At 45.8% G+C, this 23809-nt stretch overlaps 1 protein-coding gene across 8 annotated transcripts in view; it reads left to right on the forward strand.

The window, feature by feature from the left end:
* The window catches only part of CELF3 (CUGBP Elav-like family member 3), a 190295-nt gene that overhangs the window by 39403 nt on the left and 127083 nt on the right, over positions 1 to 23809 (forward strand). For all 8 annotated transcript variants that reach the window (XR_014972253.1, XM_085638808.1, XM_085638809.1 and 5 more), the window contains one exon: positions 4132 to 4214. Coding sequence is in view for 6 of the 8 variants with exons in the window: in XM_085638808.1 (XP_085494934.1) it covers positions 4132 to 4214 (83 nt within the window). In the remaining 2 variants the exon portion in view is untranslated. The remainder of the gene's footprint in view (positions 1 to 4131; positions 4215 to 23809) is intronic.

Consider the following 23809-nt stretch of genomic DNA (forward strand, 5'->3'; position numbering starts at 1 on the left):
ACAGGACACACTATGTGTTGTGTTGTATTGTGCATAGCTGCATTGATTCATTTGTGGGGAAAATAGAAGTGTAAAGGCCTAAAGTTTTTTCAGGAGCCAGGCACCGGTGCTGCCGAAAGCCAGACATGCCTGAAACCAGGGCTAGCTAGTATTGACCCCGCCTTTTCTTCTTTCTTTCTCCACCACCTCAAATTTCCGGTCTCTTTCTCTCTCGCCAGCAGCTTCTTTTTCATCCCACTTTCTCCTCAAGTCTCTGGTTTCTTATTTTTTTTATCACTCCTCCTTTTTCCCTTTTGTACCTTATTCTTTCTTACTCCAAGTCAGAGTATCTGATGGTGAAAAATAAGTCCAGGTCCCCAAAAATTAGTTCCAGTGACAACCGCTGCCACAAATTAAACATTGCTTACCAGGCTTCCAAAAGCTGAGAATTAAAGTCACTAAAATAGCAAATGCTGAGAAAAAACGTCACGCTGTTGAAAGAAGAGCCGGGAACTTTGCAAACGCTACCAGTCGTGAATGCTGGGAACGTCGCTAATTTCACTGGCTTAAAAAAAAGCTTCACACACCTCATATCTATGATGGATATCGTCTGTCTGTGATATTCAGTCAACCTGTGATGTTCTTTCTGCTTGTGTGATGACTGTTCTGTATGCTAGGCCTGGGCGTGAAATTCCGCTCCACTCGCCGAGTTTTTTCCACTTTGCGCTACTTGTAGCGCGCGTAGTTCCAAAAAACTCCACTCAGCAGAGGTTTTTTCTTGCTCGCGCTCGCCAACATTAAGTTGCTGAGCGATAAAAATCTTACCTCAGACCACCTCCCGGTGGAATTTCTCAACGGAGTCGGTCGCTGATGGCCGCTACCGCTCGCGTTGAGAAACCTTCCAGTCTCGTTGAGGAAGCTGCCGCTCGAGTAGAACATCTACTCAAGCAGCAGAAAGAAGCAGCGCCCTCTTACGCATGGTGTCGTTTGCGCTAATCTGACAGAGCGGGAAAAACGCGCGGCACAAAAAATGTGCGCGAACGGCATGACCTAACACACTCCGTCACTTCCGGAACTCTGCGTAGCGTGGCGGAGTTTTTTGGTAACTTCGCAGAGTTCCTCTAGGCAGAACTCCGCCCAGGCCTAAGTTGTATGCAGGCTGAGCAGTGCATGCCTGTGAGGTCAGTGTATAACTGTTGTGCGCCTAGCCTACATACTCAGGGATTTGTGTAACCGCAGTATATATGAGATGTGTATTACACAACTTTGGTGTGTATTGCGTGCCATGGGGAGTATTGTGTGCCATTTATATATATATTGTTGGATGTGATGTTTTGGTGCTTGCACCGTGTATTATTTATTTGAAATATGTTTTGTGAGCCTGTGATGTGCATTGTCTGTTTGTAGTGTTTATTGTATAGATGTTCTCTGCATTGTTTATAACTTTTGAAAATGCCCCTTGGTGTTTCACATGCCTGTTTTACAGGTTTTATATCTGTGATTTGATATGTGTACCCAAGATGTGCCACCTGAACACATGATGTGACCTGCCCACCTGCAAAGGACATGGATTACTTGCATCGGGCGTTGTGTCCCTGTGACGTGTAGGGTTTATCTGTGATGGGTGTTGTGTGTCTCTGATACACACTGTGAACCAGTGATGTTCATTGTTCACCTTTGATGTGCCTTGAAGGTCTGTGTTGTGCATGGTATATTTGTGATGTTTGTTGTGTGACTCTCTTGTGCATTACGCCCCAGTCATCTATTTTGTCTTCCACTGTCTTGTGTTGTCTAGCTGTGAATTTATTGTGCGGATACAATGTCCCATGTGCCCCGCTGGTGCGTATTGTATGCATGTGCCCTACACTCTGAGTCTGGTGCGCGTTGTGTACCCGTACCGTGCATTGTTAATATGTGGTGTGTGTGTTGCGCACTTGTGATGCGCCTGTGAAACCAGCGATGTTCATTGTTCACCTTGATGTGCCTTGAGGCTCTTTGTTGGACCTCGTATACCGGGGTGTGTGTTGTGTGATTATATTGTGCATTATGATGTACATTTTCTGTCTCTGAGTTAAATTATATACCTGTGAATACATTGTGTATCTGTGGTGCACAATGTGCCCCTCTGATGTCCTTTGCGTCCTTGTGCTCAGCAGAGTGAGTCTGTGGTGCTAATTGTGTACTTGTGATGTGTATGTGAAACTAGGGATGTTCACTGTTCACCTTTGATGTCCCTTGAAGACCTGTGATGTGCATAGGATACCTGTGATCTATGTTTTGTGCACTATGCTCCTGTGTTGTATTTTGTCTACCACCGAGTAGCGTGATCTACCTGTGAATACATAGTGTATCTGTGATGTGCAGTGTGCACCTCTGATGTTCACTGTGTGCCTGCGCTCTCCACTGTGAGTCTGCAGTGCGCATTGTGTACCTGCGAGACTGTGTTGTTTATCTGTGATGTGTGTTGTGTACCTCTGATGCGCATTGCGATCCAGGGATATTGGCTATTCAGACCTGTAATATCTGTTGTGTTACTCTATTGTGCATTAAATACCTATGACGTATTTTTGTCTACAACTGTGTTGCGCGATGTACCTGTAAATACATTGTGTATCTGTGGTGTGCAGTGGGCACCCTGCTGTGTATTGTGCATCTGTTCACTTGAGTCTGTGGTGTGCACTGTGTACAAGTGAAGTTCTTTGCATTCTTGTGGTCTGCAATATGCGACTCTGAGCGTTGTTTACCAGTGTAACTTTCATCTGCAGGTTTGTGATATCGGCATGGCCTACCTGTGACGTGTCATTTACGTTGTGCTTTGTGTACCTGTGAGTCTCAGGATGTGGCTGAGGCATGCATGTTGGGTGTTGATTAGCAGCGTGTTGCATTTTGTGTTGTCAAGTGTATTATGACCTGTGACGTTCAGTGTCTACTTGTGACGTCGATTCCCTATGACGTGCATTGCCTCTCAGGGTCGCTTATTGTTTAATTGTAAATTGCGCTATTTGACGCTGATATGCCCTTCACAATTGTATTGTGCATTGTGAGGTAGATTGTGAAATGTTAACGTGCATTGTGTACCCGTGGTGTAGACAGTACTTTATTCTCGTGCGTTGTCGCCTGTGATGTGTAGCGCTTAAGTTTGACCTGCATATTTTATCTGTGACCTTTGGAGCGCTCTTCTCACATACGTGGTTCACGTGTTATGAGAAGTCGACACGTTGATCACCCCTAGTTTATCTGTGAGTGAATACTTTTTTCGTGCATTGATTTCCTGTGACGTGGATTGATAACATTTGATGTGCACCGTTTACCTTTGGCGCCACTCGTGTAATGTTGCATTTTATTTGCTTATGTGTTAACCTGTGGTGTGCATTATCAAATGTTGACATGACTTTTTAGCTATGACTAGCTGCAGGCGCGCAACGCCCATAGGGCTCAATGGGCTTCAGCAACTCCCCCCCCCCCCTCCCCCCCCCCCCCGTCGTATGTGTCAGCCCGGGCTGCGACACCTTTCCGGGCACATCCAACAGTTTTCGAGCTGCTGTGGGCTGGCTGGTCTGGCGTCCATCTTACGCAGCCGCACTTGAGTACTTCCCAGTTCCCAGGTCTTTAAAATAAACATTTACTTGTTAACAAGGCTTTGTTGTTTTCCCATCCTTTCTTAGAGCCCCTGCATCTCCACTCTGTTATTACTAGAAGAATTACCCCCCCCCCCCGAAATTTTATTAGCCCCCCCAAAAAATGTTGGCTCTAGTTGCGCCTTTGACTAGCTGTGAATCGTTTGACCTACCTTGTTTACTTGTGACGTGCGTCCAACATGTGCATGACTTACCCGTGTACACTGCCTACTTTTGGGGTGCTTTGTATATCGAGGCGCTTTATTGCGTGCCACTGATGTGCATTGCACATTTTGATTTATGATGTTTATCTGTGACGTGACAAAGTAATTTTTGCGTCCCTTATTTGGCTGCAATATATATTGTATGACGGATGTCCCCCGCGTGCGCCTTTGGCGGACACTGTACTCTTTTGACGTGCGTAGTTTTAATGTGACGTGCCTTGTTGTTTACATCTGGTGTAACACTCAGTGTTATCGGCTGTGTGCTGCAGCTTGCTTTGCACCGGAGTCTAATGCCTTTTCTCTCCTTGCAGGATGTGCGTTCCTGACGTACTGCGCCCGAGAATCCGCCCTTAAAGCCCAGAGTGCGCTGCACGAACAGAAGACATTACCGGGGGTAGGTGGCATCCACGGCTTCTCTTCTTGACGCTAAGATTCTCTCACAGGCTCACCAGGCTGTGTTTCTTCTCTGCAGATGTCTGCTTGTTTCTGTATGTGGGCCCCGTTCCATGTGTGCACTCTGTCAACCTTCCTTTTATGTGCGTGCATGCAGTGCTTAATTTGTAAAATATGAAGTGCCAGGGCTCTGTCCAGGAGGCCACTGCAGCTTGCACCCCCCATCGCCCCAGTCATCGCTGTCAAAAAACTACTAACCATCTCTCTCGCCTGCAAGTGCGACAGTTCAGATTATTCCAGGCTCCCAAAGCTAAAGGAATGGCTGGGGAGGCAGGTCTGAGCAATTTTGTAATGTACATTGTTTTCCTTAACAACTGTTATTTTGCTCATCTCTAAATTGCATGAGCAGCGCCACCTTGTGTCAGACTGCCCTAAGTGTGGTGTTGACAAGCACCAGAAACCAATTAAGTGCCGGTGCTCAGCACCGGAAAGCATCGGCTCAAATTAAGCACTGCGTGCATGCCGGGTCAGGTGGCTCAGTAGACTCCACTGCAGGGGCCTATGCTCGACCTCATGGTCACAGGTTCAAATCCCGGGGAGTCCACTCCTCCTTCTGCCCTCCATAAAATGAGTGCCATTGAGTTGGGTGACAATAAACATCTTTTATTCAGCAAGATACCCTTGGGTGAACCTGTGCTTTACGAATACACACGTTATGTTATTTGTGTGGCGTTTCTTCCTTCCCACTCTCTTATGATAAACCAATGAGGAGGGGGCTTACAGGAAGGCCAGATGTCACATGACAGGATGTCCAGAAAGCAGACTTGCCTAACCTCACAGATGCCACGCCCTCTTTCATATCCCAGGAAGAGTGTATGACATCTCCAGGTTTTTGTGACTGTTAAATGGCAAGCAAAACATTCCACTGATGCTTCAAAGTGATTGGCTGTGAAGGTGTTCCAGGCCAGTCATAGGCAGTGTAGGTGGAGCTTCTGAGGCAAGATTTGCTGGTACTCATGCTGTTGCCGAATTGCCACATGCATTCGGAGAGAATGAAAGCTTAGGAGACCTGGGGGACCTCTGCTCCAGCCGGCTCTGTGATTGGCGGTGCCTCATAATGATTAACATGAGAACAGGTAACCAAAAAGGCTTGGATTGGCGGCCATATGCCTGCTGTGAGTTCTACCGAAGAACTACACCAAATGGCAGTTCCAGCATTGGGTCGGAACTAGCGGTCAGGGCCGGACTGGCTGTAGCGGGCACCTGGCAATCCCCCAGTGGGCCGCACGGGTGTGGGCCGGTTTTGCTCCCCTGGGGGCCGTTTGCGTCACAGGGCCATTTTTACAGCATAGCTGCAAAATCGGCCCTGTAACAAAATCGGCTGAAAACCGCCCCTGGCAGAGAGCTCGACGGCACCCCAAACTCCTGGGGGAGGGGGGGGAAGGGGGGGGGGGGTTATGGCGGCCAAGCTCTTTGCCAGGGCCGGTTGTGCTTCCCAGTCCAGCCCTGCTGGCGGTTGCGATCTGTTACTTTACTTTCTGTGGCATTCTAGGTGCCTCACCAGAAGCAGGCGGTAACATCAGTGTTATAATCTGCTGTCTTTCTCCTGCCTTCCCAGCCCTCCCCTGCAGATGTGTGAGGTCATAGACGTTTGGGGTGTCATTGCGTGGCTAGGTAGGCGGAGAGCGGACTGAGCAGAGAGGAAGGTGAACTAACCTGGTGGGGCGCTCCTGTAATCTATTATCATTATTTTGAGTTTTATATAGCCCCAGCTAGACCCAAAGGTATCAGAGCCCTTTATATGTTATGAGCCACCCTCTACCATATACAGCAACAGTATTTGTGACCCGTAGTATCTCATGATATCCCATTTCCGTATTGTCTTGCACATGCAAAGTTCTCCAGGTACATCCTGTATGGACTTCCATGGCTAAGAACCCAGGGACTACTTGAGGTCAACTTATAATTTGATATTGTGATTTCAACATGAGAATGGGGCAATCCCTGGGCACGGCTGATCTTTCCACCCAGCTCTCCGCGGGCCATCGACAGGCTTTCATCCTCTGTGTGATCTGGCACTCGGATAGGCTTAGAGGACAGATGACTCCAAAAAACTGCACCGCGTACTCACCAGAAGCATCACAACCCTTTTAAGGGACTGGGGGCAGGGGTGATTTATAGCCTGGATACTGATGAAGCTCGACGGCTGCTGGGACGGGATTGGCTGATGATCACATTAACTAGAATCGAAGATTGCAGGGGAGATGGCGGCCTTCTGAAAGCTGATCTAATCAGGAGTGACAGATGCAGGATGTGTATTATTGCTTTCTTTCCTGCTGCATTATATTTGCAATTCATTTTGTACACTGATGCTGTGAGGCAGCAGCTTGTGTCTTCCAGGCAGCTGTTTGTTCGCCAAAAAAAGGGAAGGTGTGGTGGCCGTTCCTTCCACTGTTTTGTAGTAGTTACAGGCATTAAACTTGGTCAGTTGTTGCAGAAGTAGAAGCAACTGGCAGTGGGGTGACGTGTAGGCTTCCTCATTCCTCATGTCCTCTTCCCCCCATGTTGCCCTTCCTTTAAGCCTACGCTGCTGGTCTTCAATAGTGTTACAGGTATCACACTTGGTGAGAGGTAGACCACTATACAGCCATTGGCGATATGATGGCTTGCAGGTTTTCTTTTCTCTTCCATTTCCTGCCTCCATATGACCCATTATGTAGGCCTACACTCCACTGTGTGTCAAGTTTTACAGGTGTAAAACACAGTCCAAGCTTGAGGTAGGAAATAAAGTCCATCGGCTGAGTTTTGCCCATTCCACATTGCAGAGTTTTTTCTTGTGTGTGCCTCGCTAATGTTAAGTTGGCGAGCACCAGCGAGAATTAGCATCCCTCACAGTAGCGCCTGCTATCAAACATAGGTGGTAGGGCAGGAGAGGGAAGCGGAGGGGGGGGGGAATAAAAAACAAATGAATTCACTTACCTGGGGCCTGCCGGTTGCCATCCCTTCTCTGTTTTCTCCTCTTCTCTGGCCACAGGAAGCACACAGCCTCCCAGAATCCCTCAGCCAATCACGACGCTGCTTGGCAGCCGCTTTGTGATTGGTCTGAGCGCAGTGGTTCGGCGCTCCCTTAGGGAGCGGGAGCCTGTGCATGTTCTCTCCACCTGGCGGTGCAATGCAGCCAGTGGAGAACATGCTAAGTGAGCAGGACTGTTTGGCTTACCGAAGACGACCGGACAAACTGTCATGAGCACTTAGGAAGTGCCTACCACTCCTCCCCCAGCGATGCCTAGCCCCACCCCCCAACTAACTGAGCCAGTACAGTAAAATTAAATTATAATAACATTGCGTTATCATTGTATTTTTCAATTTTGAACTGCTCAGTGAGCAGTGGGGCGACGCTCCTACGCCTTAACGAAGGAGCCGCCGCTGGTCCCTCGCGCCACTCAATCTCCCCGTCCACAATGAAAAAAAACCAAAACGGTATAATCCCCACTTGATATACATGATCTTGTAGATCTTCTCCATATCCCTTGTGTAATGTATATCGCTCTGTTGCATCCTGGGTAGGTTTGCAGTATATTCATACCAACCCGAGCACGAGAAATGCTATCTTTAGATGTTTGGAAATGACGGTGCATCATGAACTGATGGAGGACGTGTCCGTAACCATGGCGCAGGTACCCGCCACCGGCGCTATCGAATGCCAGACTCACTGATCACCATGGTTGCCAGGTCTTAATCCCACCCCATTCCTCTCTCTTCCCTCGTCATGCACTTCATGTTATATCTCTTTTGTACTTTGTTTCATCCCTATTTTTTCCCATTGTCCTTGTTTTTCTGTTTTTCCTTTCTCCTTCTTTCTCTCTTGTCTGCCTTTCTTCCTCTTGCTCTGGGTCAAAGTCTGATGATAAATACTAAGTCCAGTTATCCAAAAATGTATGCTGGCTCACACCAACTTCAACCATCAACACAAAATAATACCTATTATGTAATCGAAATTAAAATGGAAGAATAATTGTTTGCAACTTTAGTTTTCTAATGCAACAAAATATTATTCAAGTAATATTTGAATAAATATTTGGAAATATATGAATAAAATGTGATACATTCTGATGAAAAGCAAAAAAAATTATAGATGGAGATGAAAAACAAAATGGTCACCATTGTGACCTGTCCAGTGTGCTCCAAAATGCACGATTTGCCAGTCGCCACATCACAGGTTTTTAGGTGGAGAAGTCCAGCAGTTCTCTGTCTGCATTTCTTCACGAGCTGACCAATGCCAGAATCTAAATGCATTATTGGGCTATTGCCAATAGAATCAACAACGACTCTTCATTGTGGATTCGCTGTTTTTGGTATTCTAGTTGCGCGGTTACTTACTACACAGACATCGAGAGCTGAGGGGCCTTCTTTGCGGAAGGCTTCGCTGACTAGGCAAAAGTTTGTTAAGCCTTTTCAATGTACTTATTGCATACATAGAGAGCAGTTGATAACATATTTTCGAATTTTGAGTGAAGGGCAGGAATGAGTTGACCACCAGGAAAACTGTGTTTTTTTAGATAGAAGAAATGTAAGACCAGCAACTTAGCATGGGATGTGTACACTCATTTAGTGTAGATTTTAAATTATGTGTAAGGAGGGGTACAGAAAATTCATAGTTGTATCTCCCCTTTTTGCGTCATTGGTCATTTTTCTTTTTGGAATCTTTGTACTTCTGCTACCTGCTAATTAATAATCAATGCATGCCCTAGTCGGACCCATAGGACCGACTTTGCCTCATACATCCAAGTTTCACAGGACTCTGTTCCTCCGTAAGGCTTATAGACCGACTGGTTTTCTATCCCTACCCGCGGACTGGCTGGCTTCCTAGTACAAGGCTCAAACAAAATAGGGTGACCAAAGTTTAAAACCCAAAAACCTGGACATTCCACAAACATAGAGGGTGCGGCTACAGTTTTGTATTGAAGCAGAATGACTTGATTGACAGCGCTCACTAAGGGAGAAAACACACAATGCGTGACTATGGGGCGTTAAATTCAGCTTTTACACACAGTATCCTCTGTATTAACTGGATGGCTTTCCGCTAGAAGCTGCAAACTAATCCTGTCCTGAAACATGTGAAATTTGCCCAGTGTTTGTTGGGTAGGTTCTCAAAACAGGGATATGTGCTAAATGTACTGAAATTTGACCGAACCCAGGGCGAAAAGTGTGGACTGCCACATCCAATCCAGGACACGCTGTCCCTGTAGTACAAATGCACTAATCTTTTCTTTCCTATACCTCCCAAGTCCGTATGGTAGTTAATAGCCCTTTGCAAAAAACAAAACAAAAATAACATGAAATAATGAATGTGCTCTAAAATGCACCTTCCCCATGTAACTTTCTGCATAATTCCCTTGAGTGATACTCGCAACCTTCCCACACACATCGGTATTATGTGACTAGCTTAAAGTGCTTTAAAATGCAGAGTTTACCGGCAATTTACCAACAATTACTTGTGGGCGGCCTACCAATCCTCCCCGGAGGGTGGGATTATTAAACCCTCTCATCGCTAATGTTTCAGTCCTAATGTGCTTTACAGCTGTTTTCTGTCTCTCCTTTACATAACCCTCACTGACATCTCAAAATGTATCACTTGTCGTGGAACATATTGTTGTTAAAACAGTTCATGCATTTTTTTTGCTTGAGACGGTGGGGAATGAGTGTGTTGGTGCAGCATGTTTGTGTGTGTGTTGAGATAATGCTGGATGCATAGCCATTTTTTCTCTAAACCCACCTTTCAGACAACAGGAAGTACTCCGATGAAGCACTCTTTATTGTCTCGATGTCTTCCTAGCCAAGCAAATCATACAAAAAGTGCAATTTTCACAGCATGTCTGCTTGTCTGTCTATTCATGCATGCCGTGGTGACTGTATAGGAAATGACATGCATGTGTACTTGACAATTTTCTCTCGGTACTAAGCTGATGGCATAAATAGTGTATGTCATTTGCCTGCATATGGTGTTTTATATATATATATGTGTGTGTGTGTGTGTGTGTGTGTGTGTGTGTGTGTGTGTGTGTACGTGTACGTGTACTCTTGATAGCATGTGGATAATACATGCGTGGGTCCTTTGCTAACTGTGCCGCTGGCACCAAGCTACACCAGACTGAAGCGAAACCGGTCTTGGGTTGGTTGCGTTCCCGTTCAGGGAGGACCCCGCCTGGCTGTTCATGCTGGGCTGCTCCTGTTGGAGCAGAGTCAAGACTGATTTGCATATGGCAGTGTCCAAACTGAGATGTCCTGGTGGGCAAAAGAATGATGGGTTGGAAGGTTACCCCAAGCGATTGCCAGTGGTCAGACTTATTGCAAGGATTCCTCCAGTCACCTTTTGTGTGTTTGATTAAAAGGAGGCTCCCTTAAAGCGGAATGATAAAACAGTGATTCATGCAATGAAAAGGATAAAATAGTGATTTATAGAAAGGAAACAATGCAAGATGTTCATAAGGTGATAAAGGGTAAAGAAATGTCTCAGAAAGGTACAAATACAAGACAGGCTTACGGAAACAGAGACTCAAAAGAGGACAACTTAAAAAAAAAAAGTGAATCTAGAGGGAAAGATGAACAAGAGGCTCACCAAAGAAAAAGCATAAAAGAGACACTCACAGAAATCATAAAGGATAGAGGCCTACAGAAACAGAGTAAAGAAAAGCTCACTGAGAGACATTGTTAAAGAAAGGCTCGCAAAATTAAAAAGATAAATGAAGACTTGCAGTAAGTTAAGAGACACTGAAAAAGACTCAAAAAGATAGAGTGAGAGACAGCGAGACAGTGAAAGAAATTGAAAAGGCAATGCAGAAATTCTGAACTACCTTTATTGCAAGCGGAATGGTCCATGCATTACAAATGTTAGTCATTCAGAGCAAAAAAACTATTGAATGTGTGTACATTTAGAAGAATGTATCTTCCCAGACACAACAATATTTGATGATAATGATGAATTCCTTCCTTCTGCAGATAGTTTCTTCATTCGTTTGCACTTGTAGTTTTCCATTTCAAGCGCTGCTGTAACTGGTATTTGTTTGTGGAGATAGCGTGTGTGCGCATTGTGTGTTCATTTGCACATATGTATTTGCCTGAGTGTGTATGCGTGTAGTTGTGTCAATGCATTCCTGGTCCCTGAATTTGAGCATGCTGGGTCTAATGTCCAATTGGATCTTGTGGTCCGAAAGCCTACGATTTACGAACCATAAGTCACAACGGGTCAATGGCCCATTGCAATTCACAAACATCTCGCGACTCGATGCACTATGTGACCCATTTCAAATTGTTCGGATAACGGAGTTCGAAATGGGCGTTCTCTGGTCCTAATGATCCACAATGTTATTTTAAAATGGTTTGCAAACCTCAAGTTGGGTACCAACGCCGCAAGAGGGATGCTGCTACAATTCTACTTAGTAACTATGGGCAGCGGGAGCACAGCTCCCACCAATGCCAGTCGCATGATACCAATTTTTTTGTTTCATTGCAGTCCCTCCCCTATAAAGGGACAGGCAATCCAACACCAATGTCCGCTTGTGACTTCAGAGTACAGCCCCATGCTCTTTTCTGTCCTGCATTCCAATCTGTTTCAGTAGGATTCACACACCACCTCATTCGCCTTTCTGGTGGGCGATTTGTTGAATCCTACCAAAAGTACATTTTGCGCTTCAGTGGATCAGTACCTCCGTCGCGGCATAAAATAATCCCAGGGTCCCAAATCAGTCGTTTTGCAAGCACACAACATACAACACGGGGCTCTGCGCATCAGGTCCGCAATGCCCTCACACATTTGTGCTCTCACCTTGGAGGCGTGTCTCGCATTGCCAGTTCCCTTGCGCAGGGATTCTGCTCCCTGGAGATGGTGGGAGACAGATGGATCTTTATTGTCAAATCTGGACTCGTAAACCCGCTTTACAAGCTGCCATTAAAAGCGCATACACATTTTACTGGAGATTGGTTTACGATTAAATGGGCACGATTTAAATTGCCGTCCAGAATTATGGTGCCAGTCCTGCAATGTTCGACCCAACCCGAGAGCCTGAATTATAGTTGCGTGGTAATAGAAAACATCTAATTTCTGGAGGCAGGATATATATGCGGCGGAGAAAATTCTACTGGTGCGTTCCTGCCTGGATTCGGGTAGTGTCTTTGAAATGGAAGGCTTTGCTCTTACCACCCAACTATGTAAAATATCCCACATCTGTCTACAGGGTTCTATCATCTCCGTGAGTTGCACTGATTGGACACATTTTTCACCCAATACTATTCTGGTTGCGTATCATCGACTGTGCTTGTTGTCCTCTTAATCAGATGGGTTGTGTTCTTCCGTAAAATGCTCTGGTTATACCCGATTGTGTGGAATTGTTTGCTCTACAGAAGAAGGTTGGATTATTTCACGTAACAATATGGTGGTATATCATTGTTTTGAGTTGCTTCGCTCCAGACAGTATGGTTTGGATTCTCCCACCCACTGGTCTAGTTGTATTTCATCATTGTGGATTGTTTCCTCTGGTTCTGATGTGGTAAATTTTTCCCCCTGCTCTTCTGTTTGTATACCTTTTGCTTGTTTTGCTCTTGGGAAAATTCTTTCATGCCCTCTTCTTCTTCTGAATTACCGGTGTTGAGTTGGGTAGATCATGAGCACCTAAGTCAGAATCTTCCACATTCGTTACTGGTTATCTTAATTTTGGGTGGTTTGCGTTGATTGAGGTTGGCTTGATTGTCGCCAAACTCTACTGCTTCTACGTCCTTGTCATCGGCTGTTTCGCTGTATGGCTGGTGGTTTGTATTTCTCCACGAACGACACTCATTATATACTCTAATCCCGTATCACTTTGCTGTAGAGAAGTTGAGCTGGATTCCCCCAGACTCGCTTCTGATTGTCATCAGCTTGATTGTGTTACTCTACGGGAGATTGAATTCTTCAAACTCTCTTCTGGTTTCATCTCTTAATATTTTGCTGCTTTTCCACTTTAAAATGAGTTTTTGTTTATCCATGACTCTTTTCATTGTGCATAATGCACGACTGGTTTACCTTGGACATGTTGGGTTGGATTACTTGGCGGATGCTTCAAGTAGTATGACACACAGAGGTTTATAACATCCCTCTATTCAGAGCCGCTAAGAAATGTCTTGCCCCTACTCTGAATGTAGAGGAGAAAACACGTCTGCAGACACCGCGCTTGGATTGCAATACCGTGCGCCCTACTTAGGATGCGGAGGGGAGTCTGTGCTCGCCACTGATGCAGGTATACAGAGGAATTCTAAGCCCTTACCTAGGGCAAGGCAAGGGCCTCCGTGCCCCTTATACCCATAGGGCCACAGAGGAGAATTCTATCTACCTTAAATTGTAAAAATTGATACTTGTATAGCACACTACTCACCCGCAAGGGTCTCAAGGCGCTTGTACGAATACCGCTATCGAACCCATCCTGGCTTTCCCTGTGAGGCGTCCACTCCTGGGCACCCCCAAGGTGGAGGCCAGGCATCCTTAGCGTTGTGGGGGCCGTTGTGGAGATTAAGCAAGCTATTGCCCAGAGTTGCAGAGTGGGACTCCATGATTGGAATGGCACCGAGGCGAGAATTGTCAGGTCCGTGGAATTTTTGAGCCCAAGACCCGCCGAGGCGGGGAATTGAACCCTGGTCCCGGGCTAGACCTCTGCATCAGGGTCTGCCGCTCTAATCATTGAGCCACACTTCTCCACAGTCAGGACCTTAGTCAGGACGCAGATGGGAATTCAATGTTCAGCTACCAGAAAAGATGCCGAGGGGCTTTTACGCTTCTCTCCTACGACCAGGATGGATAGCAAAGGGAAATTCTAGGCACCCTAGCCAGGACATATTGGGAAAATGTATGCTACCTAGACAGGACACAGAGGGGGACTCCATGTCAAACTACTGGAAAGGTGACAAGGGGGAATTCTGTGCTTCCCACCTAGGACCGAAAGAGGAATTCTATTCCCAGCTATTCAGGAGGACACAGCGAGCAATTTCAACGGCATTAGCCCAGATGTGGATGGAAGTCCCATGCCCTGTAGACAGGACACAGAGCGGGACTCCATGCCCTACTATTGTAACGATTACAAAAGTGATTTCTGAGCTCCCCACCTAGGACAAGCGGAGGGATTCCACCATTCCCCACAGCTCATGTGGGGACATAAGTCTCCATAGCCAGGCCACTGGAGCGGGCGATACCCTTCCTCCGCCATACAACACACTCCGAGATTCCTTGCCAAACTAGCTCAAACACAACCGGGAATGATCGGTTTCACACTTGAAACAAGGAGATGGAGTCCATTTCCCTCTATTTGTGAGGTGTCGTAGAGAACTCCATACTCCTAGTCAGGACAGAGAAGGGAAATACAATAGCAAAGGCCACCGGATATGACGCACTGGACTCCTGGTCCGCTGTGATGAACAGCCCCCTGACAGGCTGTGACAGGCCCGCGGGTGCTTACCAGACCGGTCCAATTGAAGAAAGGTCAGAGGACACCCGGGGAGCCGTATGAGACCCGCCGCGCGAAGGCGGGTGGTTACTGGGGCATTAAATGACCCTCGGAGGACAGCTGCACCCGTCCGCCCAGGTCCGCCCAGGTCCGCCCCCTCTTTGTTATCCCACTTCAAGGGAGGGTGGTGGGCTGGAGCGTAAGTGACGCACACGTTCTGTCAGGTGGCCAAAGGCCCGCATGTTGGGTAAAAATGCAAGTGCTTGTACCGGAAATGACGGACTGGCCATACGGCCACTCTGGCATTTCTCAGACAGCCGAACTGGAGGGCTGATGCCAGAGCAGGGTGGACTGCTACTACCCCACCAGGGTCCCGTTCTAACCTTGGCTTCCTGCCAATTTAGGGCTGGTTTAAACATTCTGCCAGGGCTGATTTTGGTGTCCAATCAGGCTTTGTTGGAATAGGTTGGCGGTATGGGGGAATACTCTCATACAAGAGATGAGACTGACTCTTCCCCATCCCTACTGGATTGTCGGAGACACGCTCGTGAAGAATAAGAATTCCCCCTATTTCCACATGTGCTGTGGTGATGAACACTGCTGTGGGTGCCCATCAAATGACATATCCCACCTACAAATGCGATCGCCCCTACGTGAACTCTCCAGTCCGCGCTTCCATGGTGGTGCACGTTTTCAGCGGTCTGGTCTTCTCTTAAGACCCCCCCGCCCCCTGGTTATGAGTGACGTTAAATTGTGACCCCTGCGTTCACTATAAATAAGGAGGTGCGATGGTCAGAGCACCCCGGGATTACCAGGGTCAGTAAAGATCGCCCCGTTTGTTAAAAGAGGGGGGAAAGGCCTAGAATCTAACGGGATATGGGAGTTTTTGTGCATTGGGCATCGTAAACCGCAAAATATCCCCCCAAAACTGGGAATATATCATAACTATCGCGGTCAATACATTTCACACCTGTGTGGTAGTTTTTTATTAGCAGCTTTGATAATTATCGCCCCCGAAGGGGGGTACTCGTAATCTGAGATGAATGTGTCTGCGCTCCAAATAGAAGCTTTATATGTTATGTTATTTTTGCAGCGCACATACTCCAAGGATTCAAGGCGCTGAAAGGACACAGTAAGGCACAACACATGTTTGATGCATTCCTACGGATGAAAAAGCAAGGCCCTGAATCACAAAGCCATTTAGTGGGAGATCAAGGCAAGGGGTCCTCTCTTCAGCCATAGTGTGGATGTACTGTGTCTGGAAACCCCTATCGGGGAAAAAGCTACATACAACGCCACGTGACATGACCAGGAGTAAGTCTGGAAGCCTGCAACTGGAGGAGCTTTCCAGGTGTGGAACTGCTGATGGTTGTGAATTCAAGAAAGCTGTAATGCTGCGCCTGTTCGTAGGAGTACCGCAGTATGGATGACGCGGTACTACTGTTTTGTGAACCGAGCCCCAAGGATTTTAGTTTCTTTTGGAGTTCGAGAAAAACTGGTTTCTAGGTGTAAAGTGGGAAGGAAAGAACCTCAAGGGTTAACCAGAGCCAAAACCCCCAGGGGAATCTTCCCGCCCAGGCCTTGTAGACAGTGGCCAGTGCCTTAACACGAACCAGGTGTCTGGTGGGTAACCGGGGTGGTTCATGCAGAGGCGTGGCGACGCCTTTTCTTTCCCACATTACCTGGTATTCTTGTAATTGATGCAAGACAGATGTTGGTACCACAGACCAGTTGTTATTGGTCGGGAGCATTCGCCACTTGAGTCCTATGGCTTTCCTTGTTTGATTCCAACTCTTTCATGTTTCTTCCACCACCCGTGCTTTCTGTATCTTTATCTCACTCTTAGAGGTTCATTTTCATTATTGCTTTCTTTTTGTGTTGCTCTTTTCCTATCTTTCGATTCCTTCCTCTTTCCTTTCTCTCTCCCATGCTTTGGCTCGTTGTTGATAAAAAATTAAGCACCAGTCCCCAAAATCTGAGTCACTGTCCACCACCTGCACCCACTGACGCAGAGTTAGCATGAGGTTCAAAGAAATGCGCACCCCCAGGTTTGAAAGCCTTTATACCTTGCCATCTTCCTGTATCTACTCCAAGCCCTCAAACTCTCCTACCCAACAAGGAAGCCATTATCCTTCCCCTGTCCTCTTCTCAGGCTGCCATCTTCTGTAGCCCCCCGTCTGTCAGTCTTCGCAGACTCCATAAAGCTGAAATTCGGACAAACGCCGGCAGTGAGCATTAGGCATCCGAAAAGGTTACCTCGGCCTTTGATGCTGCTCAGTCAGGAGCATCACTTAGTCACCATAGCAACTGAGAAGAGGGTCCTTTGCTGCAAAGAGTGCGCGTTGTGCGTGCGAAGGATAGGTGGTACGGTAGGTGGGGTGTCTGAGAGCTAGGCTGGGGAAGCCAAAGGGTGAGCTGAAGTGGAATGAGGGGGGAAGGGTGGGAGTAATGGAAGGTGGGGTAGAGAATTTGCAAAGCGGAGAGACTAGAAGCTAGAGAGATGAGTGGCAGGCGTGAGGTGGGAGAGTAGCCCAGGGGAGGCAGTGGTTAAGAGTAGGGAGGTTGGCTGTTAGGATGGATGTTGGTGTGGTGTAGGAAGGTAACAGGAGGTGAAGAAGTTGGTTTTAGGAATATGATGGTGAAATGGAGATTTTGTGAAAAGGTTGGTGAGTTGTACAGTTAGACGAGTGCCTTGGAGGTGAAGTGTAGTGGTGGAGACGGTGATGTTGAAGTACAGTGAAAAGAAGGTGGGTGTAATGAAAGTGGGCTGTAGTGGAAGTAGGTTTTAGGAGGCTGGGTGTGTCATAGCAGAGGCGGCTTCCTAGTAGGAGGGTAAATATGGAAAGGGTTATAGTGGCTGTAAGGAGTAGAGGAGGTGGTGTGCACAGGGTGTATGGTGTGGTGAGGGTGGGGTTTGGTAAGGGTTGGCTCCACATGGTGGGTTGCGGTGAGCTGGAGTTGGAGTGTAGAGCAGTGGCCCCGGTGTCCGTTTTGCTTTTTGATCCGAGCAGTTCTTCGAAGGAGGCCTCAGAATTGACTAATTGCCTCCAATCGCCTGTATGAATCTTCCTTGTTTTTTTTTTTTTTTTTGATCCATCATTTCTGGTCATCTGTGAGTCACAGCTCCAGACTGACTGTCCCTGGCATCAGCTGCCTCTTGTTTTTAGTGCCGTCACACTCTTATGAAGACGCCTTAAAATTTGTTTAATGAATTCTGAAACTATGCAGATACGGAACAATCCCTACAAAGTTTTGCACTCCTAACACTGTTCCTTGAGTAAAAGTATTGAAGCCCCCGCCAGCCTTCTGAACGGAAACGCACCCCTTTCTAGGAGTCTCCAAGTAGAAATATTGTATGATAAGAACTTCTTTCTACAACCACAGCCTGTCTGTTCCTAGCATGTTTGATAAACCCAGATTGGAAGAACTTTTCACAGTCTCTTCTGTTTCTCTTTCCATCAAAGATGTCCTTTCTTTTTAAAAACCTTCCGAATGTCCACGCTTGTCTCACCCTATTAGGAGATGTTTGCTTTAGGTCGACCTTCCATTCTCCCACAATACACCGAGTCAATCGAAATCTTGATTTAGAAAGATTTGTCTTACAGTGTGTAACTATTCAGGGGAATACTATCTTAGGAACCCTGTCCCCTTATATTAGTCAATCCCCTTAGTAAAAGCAAGCTGTTTTTTTTTTTAAAGCCCTTTTTACATTTGAGTGTGTTTCAGTTCCAAAAGAAAGGTTATTTTTACGAAGGCCCAGAGTATCTCCTAATTGTGGGGAACTAGGTATAGAGAGATTTTACAGGTCTCCCAGAGTATCTTAATTCGAATTAAACCTTTTATCGGATTGCCTTCCCATTGTCCGGGAAATATTGTATTAAGAAGCTCATCCCTTTATCATGGAGTTTCTTTGTGTAAAGGGAAATTTTGTGGCAGGAATGCTTTTTGTTTGCCCAGATTATTGCCCATTCAAAGCAACCCTTGCTTTAAGAACTCACCACCCGCTTGCCTCTGTGATTCTCTCCTAAAAGAATGAAGTCTTGCTTAATCCACTTCTCCCATTTGTCCCAATGTGTTTCCCCCTCATTAAGGATATCTTGTATTTAGGAAGGTTTTTTTCGTTAGTGCATCGTGTCTCCCAATCGAAGAACATCATTCTTGTAAGAACAACTTCCTTTGCACTGTCTCCTTCTATCGAAGGAAGACTTATTCCCCAAAGAAATCCCAACTCTCCCAGTATATCCGTTGCTCTCTAAGGAATCCTTGTAAAACAAACAATTCTGCATTTTCCCAGTGCCCTTTTTGGTGATTTTTTTTTAAAATACAGATATCTTCCATAGACCCTGTTGATGGTAAGGCACACCTCGCATTGTCCAATGACATACAGGCTGTTCCTCCTCGCGCTGGGGCATCTCGCCTGTTCCCCCTACTGTGGAAGCGTCTTGAATACTCAGGCTGAATGATTAATTCTTAGTTAGGAAGCTTAGTTTTTTCGACTCTGCAAGAGTAGCCTTGCGCGGGAGTTGTCTCTCTAGATCAAGGTTGACAGTACGGACCTACAATGATATTGCATGTACATTCAACCTATTACCACATTTTTAGTTAAGTAAAGCATTACTATTCTTAACCCGACGTACCTTGCGAAGTAAGAATACGTAGAATCTTGAATATTAGTGATCCACTTACCTTACAATTAGGGCTCCCGGTTTTATGGTATTTATTTTTGGGCCATTTTATCTGTATTTATCCATATTTATTTTTGGGCCATTTTATCTGTATTTATCCATATTTATTTTGTGTTTTGCGTATAAATGAAGTTGTAAAACTACATTTCGATATCTATTTAACTGATAAACGTGCACTGATGCTTCGATGTCTGTCGTGTTTTAGCTATTTAAGCTGCCAATTATTACACAACAATACCTCCACTGGTAAATGCTAGCATTATACTACAAATGTATGTTGAAATACGCCGTTATTTAAAGAAATGTCATCCTGTTTTTTAATTTCCCTTGCTGTCCATCTGCCGAGCTGCTGGCCTATGATTCATGAAAGACAGCACAGAGAGTCACTTAAAAGAAGCACCATTTTCTGTATTTATCCACTTTTAAAAAGAAATGCAGACCGAAAACACATTTTCTGTCTATTTATCCGTAAAAATCTGTAAAAACGGAAAACAGGGAGCCTTATTTACAACGTACTGGTAGCTGAGTGGCCCCCACCACTGTGGCCAACCCGTCAAAAACTAGGAGGTTGTGTGATGGTGGGTACTATATACTGTGCAGCACACTTTACCACAATTACCTGTCTCGCAGTTAAGGTTTGGTGGCACAGTGGCATAAAAAGGGCAGTAGCCCTGAAACCTATAAGATTTATATTTCTTGTTGGCCCGGCGATGCCTTGGATTGCTGGCAACTGTTGGTGTGCATGTATATAAATATAAACCTAGGTAGGGACCAACAGAGATCTGACCAGTGGGTAGTGGTCCAAGGATATGGTTCAAAATCATGTACAATTTTGGCAGGTAATTGGTGGGTTCCTGCCACGTAGGGTTGTAGAACTCTTTGAAGAGATGTATTTTCCTTCTGGCGTGTGAGAGGTACTTATATTAAAAAGCATTGGTCTTGGTGAGTCATTTCTGGTGCCCTGAGAGGGGTGTGGGTGTCTGGCACCTTGCATTTAGGGGCAGCACCAGTGAGCTCAAAAGCCAGTATCTAAGGATCTGTTGGTTCTTGTAGTGCAGTGCTTACGTTGTGCATGTGGTTACTTGTGGTGAGCATTGGCACTCATTTTTGTGGTCCAAGAGTTTTCATCATCAAAATATGACCCACAGAAAGAGAGGGGGGGGGAGCAGTAAAACGGATACAATAGGAAAACGACTGCAACGGGAAAAAAGTAGGGATGGACAAGATCCTACATAAATACATAAAGTGTCGAGTGGTGGCAGAAAGAGGCATGAGGCGGCCCCAAGATTTGTCAGATTAAATTTTTGGGCAACCCTACCATCGAGCAGTGCTGGCGGGGCCTTATAAGGAAAATTTGTGGGACCTGCATGGACTTTTGTAGTTTAGGGGTTAGTGTTTACAACAGCTGAATCCTGTCTAAGGAGAGCCAGGAGCTAGACCTCTGTGTTTACATCGGTGGAGATTAAATTGGGATTCTGATCTCTCCTGGTATTTCTGCATCACACACGTGGGGTGACTCGGACTTCTAGGGGTTCTGAAGACTGCAATCAGGCATAGAGTAAAGCACCCCTTTCTCAAATGTACCCCACTCTCAGACTGAATGGCGTCTACACGAGTATCCGTAAGTCTCACTCCAAGGACCCCTAAACTTGAAATGCTAAGACCGAACCATTGTCCAGCATACGAGCCCATGTGCAATTAAATAATGGTGAATGAATATGTGTGTTGTAAGTCTACATTCTCCTGGCCCAGCAAGGCCACGAGACACAGGAGCTCTCCAGATAATGACTTTCTTTGACGAGAGACTTTTTCTGTCTTTAGTCTCCCGCCTAATTAGTTTTCTGTCTATACATGCTGCCTCGGAAGTTCCATCTCATTAAGCATGATAGTCCATAGTCTGACAGTAGCCTCACCCATTCAAGAAAGAATTCTTTATGTTGTAGGTCTGACACCGTTTAATCCATTTTTATAAATTATTCAAGCATGGTATTGTCCGTGAGCATGTGGGACCTCGCCCGAACAGTCTCCGGTCACAGCATCCGAAATGCGATCTTTGCCGGGCCACAATAGAGGCGTTTGGGCTTCCACAGAGACAAGACGGTGCGCCAGTCCATGGACGGGTTGCCGTTGTCAAGAATTTATGATGTTGGGTTACTCATGTTGCAAAGGGTTCTCTTTGAGTTTTGTGCTCCCCATGTAAATATGTTTCTTGCTCTCCTCTGTCCCTGTAATAAAGCATCTTCCGGATTTAGGACCGGTCATAGCCAGGTCTTGCCAAGCATCATTTGGCATCTGAAGAGCTTGGAGTTCCCTGGCCGAATGATCAGTCATTAATCCCAATACTCCTTGTGGATCCAGTGCACGCAACTAGTTTCCAGTGTGGCATTTCGGATTAACACGTGGTTGGTATTCAGTGCATAGGGTTGGCATCCATTCCAAGCAGTTGGTGTCTGGCACATAGACTGGCATTGTGACAGTGCTTTCGGTGCATAGGATTGGCATCCATTGAATGAAATTGGTATCCGGGGCATGGATCTAGAATCCAGGGAGTGGGGTTGATTTCCGGTGTGATGTAGAAGGTTTGCATCTGGTGCATGAGGTTGCCATCTGTGTCTAGAATTAGCACTTGGTATGGGATTGGCATCCGGTCCCTACAATTGACCTCCGATGCCTGTGAGTGGCATCTAGCGCATGGATAGGAATCTGACGCTCGACATTGCTTCTGGTGCATGCTATTGTCATCCGTGGATGGGACTGCAAGTGTTGCATGGGATTGCATCATGTTCAAAGGATTGGCGTCCAATGAATAGTTTAGACGTACGGTGCCTAGGACAGGCATCCAGTGTGTAGGACTGAAATGCAGTTGGTACAATTAGCATCCAATGCCCGTGATTGGTTTCCAGTGCTTGCTATTGACAAATCAGGTGCATGACGTTGCTTCTAGTGCATGGGATTGGCAGCTGGTGCATTGGATTGGAGGAGGATCATGGAATTGCATCACATGCACAGGTTTGGCAGTCAACGTGTAGTATTGCATAGGATTGACATCGCTCCGCCACATTAACTAAATGAAAATGTACTGGTTTTCCCCGTAGGCTCGTGCCTTTTGGAGACATGTTGGGCTGGAATAGGCTGCACCCAAGCTCTATTGGTCTGTAATGGACCCCATCCATGTTCAAATCCCCCTAATTTCCTGTTAGCCTTGGCCACCTTCCACTTGACGGAGAGGGGCAGATCTCTCTATGAAATGAAAAGCATTTTAATCATTCTTGTTTCCAGGGAGACGGGTCTCGTACTCTGTTTTCTCATACACTGCAAAGATGGACGAAAGAGCCAACATACAGTGAATTCCAAACGAGACCAAATTTAGAATACCATATTTTAGAATCCTCCAGCCACACGATGGCGATTCCAGAAACAATTACCATAATCAACGTGATTGGAGATCGCAGTCGCTAAAGAGGAGACCTCCCTAGCAATGAAGAAGAAGCGTTTAAAATTATTTAAAACATTTATATCTACGAACGTTCTATTTACATGTGTGCATGTCAAGGATTTACCAATCTTAAAAACCTGACAAAATGTTAAAGAACAGTGTGTGTAATTTGCTCCCTAACAAATTGACTAATAAGTATTCACGCTTGCAAACTTCGCCTGCCATGCTCGGAATCCAGAAAAGTTTTAGATTTCAATTTTTCCTTTTTTTTGTCTTCATAAGAGCATATTTCTTAATTTACATTGGAAACCGACCAATTGAAGGCAGAAAACCTTTTGCTGTTTTAGTTTATTTTTTAATAGGATTAAAAATAAAACAGAAGAATCACAATTAAATCTCATGTCCATAAAAGTCTTCTGATCCATACTCTGCGGTCTTTAACCACTAATAGAAGATTCCCAAAGTGCAATATCCAATCATTAATGATAGAAGTAAGGCACTTTATATATAATGAAATGAAAAGAAAAATGATTATTGTAGGGAAAGGAAGGAAACGTGTGAGGATGGCAACCAGGAGGTTGGGGCTGAGGATAGAAGAGGAGTGGGGGAATGGAATATAGGGTGGCTCCTGGAAGGAGAGGTAAGCTTGAGGGAGAGGGTAGGGCAGAAGAGGAGGGGGAGAAGAGGTTGAAAAGGAGAGAGAGCACATAGCTAATTACAACTGCACATGGTCCTGGCTCACAGTAATGATGCCATGTTTCCGCCACTATAAATTGGGTTTGGTCTTCAACAGAACATAAAAATACCAATTACTTTCTCATGTCAGTTCAGGTTTTCATGCTGTGCAGGACGTATCATCCCTTATTCAAACTCCCAAGGGACAGCATGAACAGGTACATTGACATGTCAAGTGTATGATGCAGTACCAGTTTATTGGTTACATAAGCTATGGGACTACTCAGGAAATCTTTTAAAATAGATCTTTACACTTTCACAAGATTGGTGC

The sequence above is a fragment of the Triturus cristatus genome, chromosome 12 (assembly GCF_964204655.1).
Source record: "Triturus cristatus chromosome 12, aTriCri1.1, whole genome shotgun sequence".
Lineage (NCBI taxonomy): Eukaryota > Metazoa > Chordata > Amphibia > Caudata > Salamandridae > Triturus > Triturus cristatus.